This window comes from Halichoeres trimaculatus, unplaced genomic scaffold (assembly GCF_033239565.1).
Source record: "Halichoeres trimaculatus isolate MK-OKI-2021-1 unplaced genomic scaffold, fHalTri1.1 fHalTri1_scaffold_2, whole genome shotgun sequence".
NCBI lineage: Eukaryota > Metazoa > Chordata > Actinopteri > Labriformes > Labridae > Halichoeres > Halichoeres trimaculatus.
In genome coordinates this window covers 16,211,791-16,225,803 of record NW_027437180.1, presented here as the reverse complement: position 1 = coordinate 16,225,803, position 14,013 = coordinate 16,211,791, and the positions used below count along the sequence as shown (strand labels likewise).

At 40.6% G+C, this 14,013-nt stretch overlaps 2 protein-coding genes across 3 annotated transcripts; one reads left to right on the top strand and one right to left on the bottom strand.

Moving 5' to 3' along the window:
• Nucleotides 1-377: 377 nt before the first annotated feature.
• On the bottom strand, nucleotides 378-8,020 carry LOC141784845 (ankyrin repeat and SOCS box protein 5-like). 2 transcript variants are annotated; one of them, XM_074662767.1, is made up of 7 exons: nucleotides 7,882-8,020; nucleotides 3,912-3,991; nucleotides 3,630-3,737; nucleotides 3,399-3,552; nucleotides 3,027-3,158; nucleotides 1,848-2,039; nucleotides 378-1,751 (listed from the first exon to the last, which is right to left on the bottom strand). In XM_074662767.1, exons 1-7 carry the CDS (start codon nucleotides 8,000-8,002, stop codon nucleotides 1,624-1,626), a joined length of 915 nt encoding a protein of 304 aa, XP_074518868.1. In that variant the 5' UTR covers nucleotides 8,003-8,020; the 3' UTR covers nucleotides 378-1,623. The 2 variants fall into 2 exon arrangements, with proteins under 2 accessions (XP_074518868.1, XP_074518876.1); XM_074662775.1 differs by lacking the exon at nucleotides 7,882-8,020 and adding an exon at nucleotides 4,295-4,468.
• On the top strand, nucleotides 7,989-13,804 carry spcs3 (signal peptidase complex subunit 3). Its single transcript, XM_074662786.1, has 6 exons — nucleotides 7,989-8,124; nucleotides 11,000-11,151; nucleotides 12,240-12,315; nucleotides 12,488-12,562; nucleotides 12,748-12,863; nucleotides 13,477-13,804. The coding sequence occupies exons 2-6, from the start codon at nucleotides 11,009-11,011 to the stop codon at nucleotides 13,607-13,609; spliced, it is 543 nt and encodes a 180-aa protein (XP_074518887.1). The 5' UTR covers nucleotides 7,989-8,124; nucleotides 11,000-11,008; the 3' UTR covers nucleotides 13,610-13,804.
• The last annotated feature ends 209 nt before the right edge of the window (nucleotides 13,805-14,013 follow it).

Genomic DNA, 14,013 nt, shown 5'->3' with positions numbered 1-14,013 from the left:
ATTACTGTTTAGGTCTGATTCATCATCTAACAAAATAATTCTTACAGCTCATTGAGATAGAATAAAAATATTTGTGATTAGTTGTTTCCCATTTTTTTCTCCCTGTTGCTTTTGTGTTCTCTATGGGCATAATTTAACTCAGAATAATATGTCAGAAATCTGTTGATACATTTTCTTTAGAGTTTATAAGGTTTCATTCATGAGGAAGGAGGCTTGTAAAGAGTAGCACAGTTTCTATTTACCCTGAAACTTGACCTTGAAAGCTAATTATTAGTTTATATCCAGTGTTCCTGGTGTATAATCAACTAGGTCATAATCATAAATTACAGAGTTCACAGTCACACACTGGATGTAGGTTAAATAATTATTGAATAAGGAATAATTACATATTTTATTGGTACAGTGATCTGTGGGCCTCTTATCAGGACACAAAATAGAGAGCATGTTTTCCACAAGAGGTATTTGTAAAGCAGGTAAAACAGACAAGCACTGTTCCTTTTTATATTTTACTAGAGTTATTACAGTGCACATGTACAGACACACAAACAGCTGTTAGAGCTGGAAGACAGACAATCCGGTGTTTATCAGCTGATGCCGTCATCAATGGGAAACATTGCTTTTGATGCTCCGACAGAAAATGCATCTCATTTTGCTTTTTAAAAAAAGCTCCTTGTTTCACCTCTGAAGGGAAGGACCAAGACGTGAGTGAACAACATAGGTGGATGATGCCAGGATGAAACTTTAGAGCTTTGGCATTCACCTTTTATAGAGGGTACATACATCCGGTTTGGCAGAGAAAAGAGAACAGAGGAGACAGCAGGTTAGAGCTTTGGGATTCACTCAGGGTAAAGGTGGGTTTGTCAGAGAAGGGGCTGGGATTACTACAGTTCCAGTTGTGAGCATGCCTTGTCAGCACCAGGGCAGTACGCCCGCCCCACTGAGTTTTCAACAGGAGGAGCATGAAAGTATCATCACTTGCTTTTTCCCTTTTTTTTTTAGAGCAACATTTATGATACATGAAACCAAAATAAAAGATGTATTTGAAACCCATCGAGTCTGCTCATACAGGAATACAGATATGATCAGTGAGAGTAAGTCACTGTAAGTCTAAACAACAGTACAATCCACACAGAGGAGAAGTGGTAGAATGACAGATTGTCAGGTCGTGTTTATGGTGTAAAACCAGATGTGAGTCACAGCATCACTCTTTCACCTCAAATTAAACTCCAAAATACCCAGTAAGGAGTAGAAACTCCTCAGTCCTCTTTCAGGATAAGACCTCACGTTATCTCGTTAAGTTATTGATTATTTATTGTTATTTACCCAAACAGACAGCACCATAAACACTGTAAATTAAAAACTGTGTTTACATGATGTCACAGAGACAGTGTGAGGTCAGAGGTCAGCTGATAAGTTTTTACATCATGTCAGTGCGAGTGAGATCAGCAGATCACAGGTGACAGAAAGTGATGCAGATAAAACAGAGTACACCTGAAACGTACTGCGATGTCATGATGATGCAAAAACAACAACAACAGTGTTATCATGACGATATGTTCACGTGTGTTTGATTTAGCATGTTAAAGACATTTTCAAGGTTGTGCTGCGGGTGAGTTCCTCCTTCTATGTGTGATCCAGGTAATCAGTCAACAAAGGGGGAAGAGGGAGCATCGGGAGGAGTTTCAGCCTGGATCGACCAATCAGAGTCCTGATCTGCAAGCGACACAGCTGGCAGAGGGACCTCGGGGTCACTGGAGAGAGAAAGAGACAAAGAGAGGAAGTGGGGATAAAGAGTCTGTTATCAACTCTGAACTCTGTGTTTTATCTTCTGACCCCTCAGTTGTTACCTTCAAAGCTCTGCAGCAGTTTTTGTGTCTGAGCTCCACGGGGTGCCAGCTCTACAGCTCGCTGGTTGTACTCATCTCTGACATTCACATCGGCTCCAAACTCCAGCAGCACAGACACTAGATCAGCACTGCCCCCTCTGACCGCTGCATGGAGAGGACTGTCTGCTCCACGACCCACGTTCACTCGGGCTCCTAAAGACACAAACCAACACAAACCACAACCTTTTTTGGCACTAGTACAATGCTGGTGTTAATGCTTGTGTAATCAAGCTTGCACAGTTGTTGACACAGTTAATTCTGTTGCAATAAGATCCAACATGTTGCAGAAGACACAAAGAGTGATACGGTTAGGGACTGCGAAGTAAAGGTCAGCACTTTCTTTGTTTACATCATGTCTGTATCGCATATAAATTGTTAATTTACTGTATTTTTACAAAAAAACATTTGAATGGTAAGATCCTGTCATGTTTAAATAAAGCACTGTCAGACATTTCTCTGTAAAATGGTAAAATACTGGAAACCCTGCTGCCAGTGTTTTCATTGTACTTTAAAGCAATTCGGCTGCCTGTGCTGCACATGGCATGGGAGGGCTGTCTGTCTGTACTTCACATGACACGGACAATGTATCCAGTGATATGTATGTTGGCCAGTTTTAAAATGGAGAAAAAATAAAGTGAGACAGCCAGTCCATGCCATGTGGAGCACAGACAGCCTGTGCCCTCTGCGCTACATCTTGATGTACAACAAGGTATCCACTGTGTTCCCTCCTCACTTATGGTTACAAAACGTAGACACAACAAAACTACTTTGCTGTAAAACAAAGGTGAAATACTGGCAGCAGAGTTGCCAGTATTTTACCAATATTCAACATTCATATACTGTAATCCAATCTACAGGATTATACTGTAAATATAAATTACAGACCATGCATTGCAAATAACAGGGAACTAGTGAAGACAGTGAATTTTTACATCATCCCCTCCAATGTCTCCTCTCTATTCTTTCTTGTAACAGTTATTGTCAGATAAACAATAACGTATCAACTTTGGTATTTCAAGGACTTAGAGTGAAGACAGAAGTATGAACCAGGCTGAATACTAACACAGGTGTAATAAAAGTAACACAGGTGTAATAAAAGTAACAAAGGTGTGGTGTAGGTGAAACAAGTGTTAGTCTTACCTCTGTGTAGCAGGATCTTTGAGCACTCTGTACGTTGGTGTAAACAGGCGATGTAGAGAGGTGTGCCCTGGTGAGACTCTTCATCTGGATTAGCTCCATGGGACAGCAGGACTTCCACACACTGACTGTTGCCTGCACACACAAGTAACTTACATTTATACTACCAGCTGTTCTCTGATCAACAGGAAGCCACCTCAAACATTGATCAACATACACTGACACCCCTGCACCTGCTCCAGATCGTAACTGCATGCATATTACTGCTGTGTGTGTGTGTGTGTGTGTGTGTGTGTGTGTGTGTGTGTGTGTGTGTGTGTGTGTGTGTGTGTGTGTGTGTGTGTGTGTGTGTGTGTGTGTGTGTGTGTATCTAACCTCTCTTGCAAGCTTCATGCAGGGCTGAGGGGAAGTGAGTGTGTGTGGTGTATGTATGTGCTCCATTCTGTAGCAGCAGCTCCAAACATCCCACGCTTCCTGAGGCACAGCAGTTAAACAGAGGAGTCACACCGTCTATGGTGGCTGCGTTCACCTGGAAACACAAACAAAACGGGTGAGAGTGAAGAGGAAGATGCATAATAAGAAGAAAGAAATAAAGTGTTTGCTCACATTAGCTCCAGCACTGAGCAGTGCTCTCACACAGGCCACGTGTCCAGACAGACAGGCTTCGTGCAGGGGGGAGATGTGGTCTATGGTGACGATGTTGGCGTGATATCCCTGAACATAGAGACAAGCAGAATAAAGAGGACTCAATACTCACTCACACTCTGTCATGGTTCATAAGGGGTGCACAGACTGTGAGCCTCTGCTCCACACATCAGGCTGATGAGGACCTCTCTTTATCGATAAATCTCTCAGCTGCTTTGCGTGCACAGTCCACAGGTGGGTTACCTGGGCAAGCAGAGTGCGCAGGGCGAGGAGTCGACCCTGAGATGCCGCTTCATGGAGAGGAGAGCGATCTGCCCAGGAACCTAAAGCAGAGACAGACGGATGTGTTGATTAGATGAAGAGTTTGTAGATAGCGTGTGATGAAGATTAATCTCTCTGTTTTAATCTGAACACACACACACATAAGTGAACAAGGATTATGTATTCTGTCCTTCCTTCCAGGATCAGGTGATCCAGAGATCAGGATCAAACTGAGCCAGACTTTCACAGCTCTTGGGCTCGACATGGGACCACATGCTACAGATAGGGGGGCGCCATAATCCACATTTACTCAAACTTTGACAGCTGATGAAATCTAACACCTGTCTGTGAGATGTGGATCATACCCATGTCTCCGTCCCCCCAAGGACCGTCCAGCCACTGATACACATAAGACATCCTTCTGAGTGACAGGAACACACACACAGAGCGAAGCCAATACCTAAAAATAACAGCAACCAGTTAACCAGGTCACCAAAAATGACTTGGACAAGTTAAAATACAAACACGCTGACTAACCTGTGTGTTTAACCAGCTGACTGACCCGCCTGTCTCTCTGTCAGATATTCAGGTTTAGACTCCCAATGCCCGCACTTACACACTCACTGACTTTTAGGTGTGTCTCCACTTTAAGTGAGGACTTAGGGCTGACCCACTATGGGAGGGATGCACCCTTGGGCCTATTTGCAGACTTAGCTTTCCCACAGCTATCCACAGTTCATAGCAATATGAAGTGAAACATAAGTTTCCCAAAAAGTGCCTGGAAGCACAACAGGGTAAAGAAAACATAATACAGAAATTAATAGAGATACTGTGAACAAGCAGCACATTTTAAAAAAATGTTGATATTGAAGAAATATTAGCGTGCCTGTAACTTAAATGTACAAAACTGGTTAATTCAACCCAATTCTATATATCTCTACACACTACTGTACACTACCAATCAGAAGTTTCAGCAGAACACCCAATTTTTCTAGTGTTTCTTTTTTTTTGTGCAAATGATGCAGTTAAATGTCTCATTTTACTCTGAAACTAAAATATATATAAAAAATGATCTTTGGGTTAAAATATATCATGTAATTAATTTATAAACCTAAAAAAATCCCGTGTGATGAAAACTTTGATTCATTCGTCCATAGCTCCATCTTCCTGTCTTCAGTAGTCCATTGGTGTTGTCTGATGGTCAAGCCTCTGGTTCTTCTTTTGCCTCTTTTTTAGTTAAGTCTTTCTTTCTTTCTGCAGTCTGACCTGTCAAAGCTGGATCTCAAAGTCTTCTCTTTACAGTAACTGAAACTGAGACTGAGACACCATCACCCCTTTGAAGCTGTGAAGCTTGAAGATGTTGACTTCCAGAAACTGGTCTTCTGGCTCTGGTTTTGGGCTTTGGCTCTGCCAAATCTCTTCCTGTCACAGTTTCCAGTACCAGTTTCTGAGTGTCTTTGGATGCTGAAGGAAACTCTCTTCACTGAGCTCACCTTGACTTTCTTTAACTTCATTTCTCTGGGGGAAAGACCTGTTTCTGTAAATGTTCTGATGCTCTGTCTCTCTTTCATTATGAATTAACTTTTCCTGCTCATTTTTAGAGCTTTACGCAACTTTCTGCAGAACAACACTGTTTAATAATGCTCACCATGAGGGTCTGGTACCATGTGGTTGGAGGGAATCACATGGGACACATGTAGGAATTGCAGCACCAACTTTCAAGGCCTAATTATTCTCTGTTGCTGCAGAACAGCTTTAAGATGTTAAAAGGCTTTTTTTTGATAATTCTGAAATGTTGATTATTTTTCAGTTCGGGGTAACCTTACCATTTTGTTCTTAACCTCAGAAAATTTATCACTTCGTTGTACCACTTCAAGTTATGTATTGGACTTGAGCTGGTTGAATTTCAGTGAATACTGGAAAAATCTGGATGTTATAAAACTTCAGTCAGGAACACTCTTGCCATGGATTGAACCAGGTATTACAGTCTAATACAGTTAGAATTGGCATTAAAGCTCTGCTTTTCAGAGTACTTCCTGGGTTAGCTGAGCAGCCTGCTCAAGCTTTCCAGGGAGTGCATTGCAAAACCCCCATATGAACATACAGATTAAAAGGATGCATACAGATCAATAGGATACATACAAAGAGTCTTAATAGGAGGAAGCTGGGGTGGAGGATGAATTAGTAAGACACCAGCAGCTTTTTTGCAAAGAGGTTGCAGGGATATAAGAGAGTGAAGACCTGATTTAAATACACCGCCTTATCGTTAGACACACGCTGTGATTGGTTGAGAGGGGTTAGTGATTGAACATCGGCCTGTCAGCTGATCACAGCTGGGCCTATGACTTCCGTGTCCTGCATGAACTTACACTAACTCCATTTTTGACCAGTAGTGTATGTAAAGTTTAATCAATAAATTAAAATCGTCATCTATAAGAATGCAAAAACACATGAAAAACAATCTTTTTTTATAATTGTTTATTAATTCAGGCAGTAAAAGACTACTTCCGAAACTAAAACTGTTCAGTTATAATTCCCTAATGCTCAGGTGAGCCAATGATGACAGGTTATGTGAAAAGATGCAAAGTGTTATCCCATTCCCAGTTATAAAACGAATGAGCTCTTGCAGCCTGTTGCACTCTAATGCTGTTTTCCAAACTGCCTACTACAAACTACATGTGAATAAAGTGGGCAGCGGGCACTGCTACCGCCTACTGCTTTTAAATAAAGTATGTAGTATGACTGCTCTGTTGGGTCTGTTTGAAGTTTGCCGTACTGGTTTTCAGTTTTGGAAAGCAGAACTACAACTGGTAGATTTAAACTTTTCATAAATGAAAAAACAAACAAACAAAACAAACAGTATGTACAATTTGACATTTTAATTATTAATAAGCAAAGAAATTTAAGGGTCCTGTTTTTTTAATAAAAGATGGACACACGCAGAATTACAATACAGCAGTATTCATCACATTTGATTTTTTAATTTTACACCAAAGTAATCTAATCTAATAATCTTAAAAAAAAATCTGGTAACAATTAACTAACTTTTTATTTACAGCTAAAGGAAAAACTGCTTCCATATTTATTCCATTTTATTTACCTTTAATTTAACTTATCTGTTATTGTATTGTTCCTGTATCTTTACCACTGATTGATTGATGTAAAATGCTCCATCTAAAAATCTCTTAATAACAGAAATGTTAAGTTAAGAAAAAATCCCTCAGCTCAACTTCTGCCTTCCTTTGGACTGAAAACTGAGAACTAGTGTTGCAAAATATAACAAAACAAAACAAAACAAAACAAAAAAAACCCAACAAACATCCCCCCCCCCCCCCCCCAAAAAAAAAAAAAAAAAAAAAAAAAAAAAAAAAATACATAAATAAATAAAAACAGAACCAAACAGAAATACTGCATACTGCATTTGAAAGTAGTAGGTAGTATGCAGTGCAAACTATATTTACATATAGTGGTACAAGACAGTGGCTATCTTGGGAAGGTCACCCTCAACTACAACAATAACTACAACAAGCCGGGCATCAACAACAAAATCAGAAATTGTATGACAACATGACCTAGTCCTATTCTGATAATTAAATGAAACCATGCAGACATTTTTCTCTTGTGGTTTATTGTCATGAAAAGTCTGTGGTTATTCTGAGTAAAGCCTGAAGCTAAGTTTTCAGCATAATGAAAAACCAGCTGAGGGTTTTTTGTTTGAACTTCTGAGAAAACACTCACCCTGGTTTTAAATGAACACAATAAGTGAAGTGTATTTACAGAGCACCTAATTACACACCAACATACAGAGTTGATATGTTCCCACGCATTTTCTCTACGAGTGGCTGCAGGGCTGAACCAACACTGCTGCCACTTTACCAGTCCTCTCTGAAATGAACTACACCTCCCAAACCCCCACCCCATGTCTGTTACCCTGCGCGTGCACAGGACCGACCTTGGCTGGTCAGGATACCCCAGCAAGCCTTCTTCCTCTCCGGGATAAACTCTGCACGCGCTCCAGGCTCTGCGCCTCTTTTTCGGGAGACTTCCGGAGCTCCAGGTGGGATATCAGGCATGTTTCACGGACTTCAGCTCGCAGGAGCCCCGCTCTCTGGACCTCGAAACGGACTGAGATTCTGTGACGGACTTATGGTGTCCCCTGGATCGTCCAAAACTGACTGACTGCAGCAAGTGAAAGGTGCTCTCTGATTGGCTCAACTGTTGTTGTTGTCCCGTTCGGAGCATGTGACCACTTCACATGCACGAACACGTGTGAACGACCGAGGCTATTTTTATCTCTGGAGTTGACATCCCACACACATATGCGCGCGCGCACGCACGCACGAGAGTGTGTATTCCGTGTTCCACGCAGAATCATGCATGTCACTACATATCTTTGGAGATAAGAGGTCAGTACGTTTACATACACGCAGCGGTCTGACTAAAGGCTCATAAGTCACAACAGAGGGTCAAGTCCGTGTCCCAAATCTCGCCCTTCTGCACGTACACGGTTTTAAGAGCATACACTTTCAGTATAAAAATCATATGGCACCTTGGTTTCTCAGCTAGCAGACCTTTTTGACAAATTTGAAACATACAAAATTTATACAAAGACCTAAAAAGGAAAACATACTATATCAAATAAATTCAATACCTCAGATAAATATCAACATGCAGCAATATGGAGCAAAGCAAAAACATACATTCAGGACCCTAAGTCATAACAACAAGAAATTCAATGTGTCAGCCCTAATCTTACCATCAATCCTACTGCATTACATTTTTTCAAAGATGAAAAAAAAAGGTTTGAACTCATTTATGAAACAGCCAAATGAAGTTTAGCCTTCTCAACAGGCACACTAAAAATGGTCAAAAAGTTGAGTGTGGCATTGGACACTTTTTACACTAAATAGTCGTCACATTGGCTATGTAGAGGAAAGGGAGGGAACAGATCAAACAATGGTTTATGGTCAGAGCTGGCCCAAGCCTCCATGGGGCCTCAGCAAAATATAAATTTGTGGCCCTCTATTTGTATTTATAGTATTGCACAAATACAAACAGGTATGCATGAATATCAGGCTGTGTATCAAAAGATCATTTTTCTCTTGTTTTTCACTAGCTACCTAGTTTGTTATTAATGGCTACACAGCTCTCAAATAACTAGTGCTAAGTGAGGCACTGGCCTGAAACTAGCCCCAGCACCAGTTTAGTGGAAAAGGGGTATTTGATAAACATACCATTACCAATGCATGCAAACATCCCTTTATCTTGGCGTTTTCTTTCTCTGCTTTTCCTTACATTTCTTTTCTCTGCCCCTGAAGGATAAGTCATATATTGCGACGTGCTTTCTGCTATGCAGCTCACAGTGTGAGCTGCATAGCAGAAAGCACACATTATGGTATGATTATGGTGCAATGGAGCTTTGATTTTTTAGGGCTGTAAGAATCACAAGGCCTACATCAAGAGCAGCCCTCTGTTGACATAAAATTGTGGTTTTGTACAACAATATATAGTTGATCGTATAGAAATTATCACTCATACATGCAAAAAAATATGAAATATATAATTCATTTTTACTTCGTTTATTGCTCTTTGGGGCCCCCTATTGGCTGCAGGGTCCTCATCAGGTGCTTAGTTTGCTTGTGTCTTGGGCCAGCTCTGGTTGCAATTAATGAATAACACAAGAATGTGAACAATTGTAAAATATGGCCATAATTTCTGGCATGAGCAAAGCTGCAGTGTTTGATTTGGGACAAAACTGCCCAGTAACGTTTCGTGCACTGTTCCAGTAAGAGCAGTGTGTATGCAGTGTAATTACTGAGACTGCCACGAATGTGAGTGTACTAACAGAAGTACATAATTCAATTTACAGTACTCAAGTAAAATGCAGAAATAAGAATTGGACTTCTGGCCAAGAACGTCTCACTCAACTACGATAGGCGGTGCTGTGTCCTTTTTTGACAAATAAAGCTGTGTGTGTATTGAACTAGTTTGAACAGATCATCATTTTGGGTTTTTCTCCCATCTATGAAATTAAGCATGTTCAGTTCCTTTAGCTGAGTTAAAAGGAAATAAATAATAAAGGGAAATTGTACATTGAATTTATTAGTGAATGAATAATTGAATTAATTAGTGAATTTATTGATAAACAAACAAACAAACAAATAAATAATTGACTGAAGGATGAATGACTGAATGTGCCATATATATATATATATATATATATAAATGAATTTATGATTGTAAATAAGTATGAGTAGAAAAAAATAGTGAATGCATAAATGAATGAGCAAATGAACATTTAAACTAATTCCTCAATCGGCGACAGTTCCAGGCTGAACTTCACCCAGTATGGTTGTGGCCCATTTTTAACAATATCAGGGACTACAAGCACAGACATTTTTCTAAAACAAAGCTGCACTACCTATCTCTGCTCTGTTTCACCATTTAATGGTAAAGATAATGCGAGTAATGATAATAATAAGAAGGAAAAGACAAAGAAGAAGTCAGCTAGTGGGGAAACTGGAATTGTTATTATTTTTTTTATAATTCGTAAAAACACGTCTTTTTTCGCTGTTCTGACGTGTCATTATATGAAAGGTTGATTGTCACCAGGGTTTTCAATAAAGTTAATGACTAAAGAAAAAAAAAACTTCTTCCGCTTATTCATCGCTACTATTCAAATCTCTTCCTGTTTCTGGTCCATCAAGTGAGTGAAACATTCTACACACTGAGCGGAAGTACATTCATTAATATATACCTAAAAAGCTACAGAATTTTTGCCAACGGTAAAGCGGTACAACCGTTGCACGGACTGCAGCCCCTCTTAAATGTTTACATGGATGGGTCAAGTAATTAATCTATATCTTGTATCTTTTTCTCACTCGTTCTGTGTTTAAAACTACCACAGCGCTCACCAAAGACGCGCGTGCTTGTATTCTGAAAGTCCTGAACAGGAAGTACGTGTAACGTGCGGGGAATTCTTCCTGAGTATACACATTAGCAGTTAGCTTTCCTCTCTTACTGTCCCTCTGTGTTATATTCTTCCTCTTTTTTCTCCCTACCTGTCCCAGGTGTGAAATATGAATACGGTTCTCTCCAGAGCGAACTCCCTCTTCGCCTTTTCGCTGTCCGTTATGGCGGCGCTTACCTTCGGCTGCTTCATCACCACCGCCTTCAAAGACCGGAGGGTCCCGGTGCACATCCAGGTCTCCAGAGTCCTACTGTAAGACCTATACCTGTGTCACACCTGTGATATTGAATACTTAATTAAATTGTCCTCTATGTCTGTGGCTCAGAGGGAGTAAAACAGTCGGGAGTAAAGAGCGGGGGGTCCTGGCCCCTTTCACAGCAGAGATAGCCTTCAGCTGTAAACGTGTGTTTGGAATACATCTGTGATATCATCAGAAGTAAATATGGTTTATAATCAAATATAATCATATTAAAGTTATCGTGCAGATTTACTTGTGCTCAAATGGAGTCTGCAGGTGTTCTGATGTAAACTACACCGGCTGAAAGAGTGAGCACTTTCTGAGCATCTGTTTCCGTCTCAGGGTGTCACACTTGATTTTAACAGTTGGACAGTTATGGTCGTCATTCATCAGCATCTACTGCCACCTGCCAGGTGACCTCCCAGTTCTGCATTGAATGCAGACAACAATAAAAAAAAAAAAAAAAAAAAAACATCAGGAGATAAAACGGTTATTACACCACTGAGTGAGACTCGGTCTAGGGGTGGGAGAAAAAAAAACCTTTTAAAAAGATCGGGATTTTTTGTTTCACGATTTTAAATTATGATTTTTTTCTTGTTCAAAAATAGATCCCCCCCCAATCCTTTATTTTAATCTGATGTTTATAAGCTGTGTTGGAAAAAAAGTTGTGTTGTCAGATCCAATGGAAAAATTCTGAAAACTGACTCACATGTAATGTGCAGTACAGTCTGATGTTAAAAAACAAACTACAATTCCCCAAAATCGATAATATCCAAGAATTGCAATTTAAATCAAATCGGTAAAGTAATAGAATTGGGAGAAAAGCATATCGTACCAGCCCTAATGTGGTCTCTGTAACAGTGAGATCAGCTGTTTCTAGTTGCTCTTTGTTTTTGTGACCCACTCCTTCTCCTTGTGTTTACTTGCTGTATTCATGAGTCCTGCTAGTCTTCCTGTGTCCTACCAGCTTTCAGATTTCTGTGGTTATGTGTCCTCGCTGTGTCAGCCCTTTCTTTTTTGTTGTCCTCGATGTTGTCATGGGTTCTCTGTATTTCTATATGTGCATTCAGTTTCATGTGTTTTCTGACTTTGTGTTTTACAGGAAAAATGTGGATGACTTCACTGGTCCCAGAGAGCGCAGTGACCTTGGCTTTGTCACCTTTGACCTCTCAGCTGATATCCTTTAATCATCCTTAATTGTTACACGTTAGACTTTTTGTCACCTAAAATGAAGTGTGTTTAACAAACTGATTTTGCAATAATAATATAATTAAAAAGTAGGACAAATAAATAAATTAAACATTTTGTAAAAACAGGGTCAGCTCTGTTTTTCTTTAACTGTCCCTACATCTGCAGCCCATCTTTGACTGGAACGTCAAACAGCTGTTTCTATACCTATCTGCAGAGTACGCCACCAAGAGCAATGTGAGCACACACACACACACACACACTCTTTCTCTCTCTTTCAGTATTCTGTGTGTGCCTGTCAGACTGAAACACGTTTCTTTTGATCCAATCAGATCCAACCAATAATCTTATGAAAGAAAGACACAAAAAATACTTTATAACAACACTGCTAATGACTCTTTGTGTGTCTGTGTGTTTTTCAGTCTCTGAACCAGGTGGTGTTGTGGGACAAAATCGTCCTTCGAGGTGAAAACACCAAACTGAACCTTCGAGACATGAAGTCCAAATATTTCTTCTTTGATGACGGCAACGGACTTAGGTATCACACACACACACACATACACACACACACACACACACACACACACACGCAGTGTTCCCCAAAGGGTGATCATTTCCAAGGGTTGCAAACAGAACACTCTCAGTGTTAACTCAAAGCCAAATACTGTTAGCATGTGACTGAGTGAAGAAACTGTGTCAGCCTTCCAGTCGACTGGTGAGCACAGAGTGTATTTGTCTAAAATTTACATAAACAAATCTCCAAATGGCCCAGAGGTTAGGTTCAAGGACTGAAGTAGCTAAGTGGGAATATAGCAGACAGCTAGCTGCTCTGTCAATCAAAGAGACCACACCCCTAATTCTTTTGACCGTGTTCTGCTGTAAATACATGAGTTGCAAACAGATTTAGCCACTGTTTGTCATGACTGGAGAAATGAGCTAAAGAGAGACAAACTGTATTTTTGTACCAGGTTGTAGACATGTTTGTTTTTGCAGTAGTTTCATTATGGTGCTCTATGGGGACTGACTTCCTTCTGGAGACTGCCTCTGGTGGATAACCAGGGAACTGTGGGTTTTGGTGGAAGCTTCATTTTTCTGCCCTGAAAGTTCTCTGCTCTGTGATTGGCTGACACTCCCGCCTGTCTCTTCTGCAGGGCCAACAAGAACATCACCCTGACTCTGTCGTGGAACGTCGTCCCCAATGCAGGAATCCTCCCCCTTGTGGCTGGCAGCGGTCACATCAGCCTTCCCTTCCCTGACTCATACGAGACCACCAAGAGCTACTGATAAATACACACACACACACACAGATACACACACATATACACATACACACACACACACACACACACACACACACACACACACACACACACACACACACACACACACACACACACACACACACACACACACACACACACACACACACACACACCTCCCTTCACACACATTTGTTTGTTAATAAAAAGTGAAACCGTGTACGCGTTTGAGTATCTGATTCATTCAGAGTGTGTGTATATGAACTGGACAGGGCTAAAAACACCTGACAGATAACTGGAGGGGCTGAGGGCTGAAAGTGTGAGTTAAGGTTTATGATCACGGTCCCATCATCCCTGCAGGTCAGGTGTGACTGAGATCTCCTCTCCACTCACAGATCTCCAGCTCTAGTTGCTGTGAAATGTGAGACT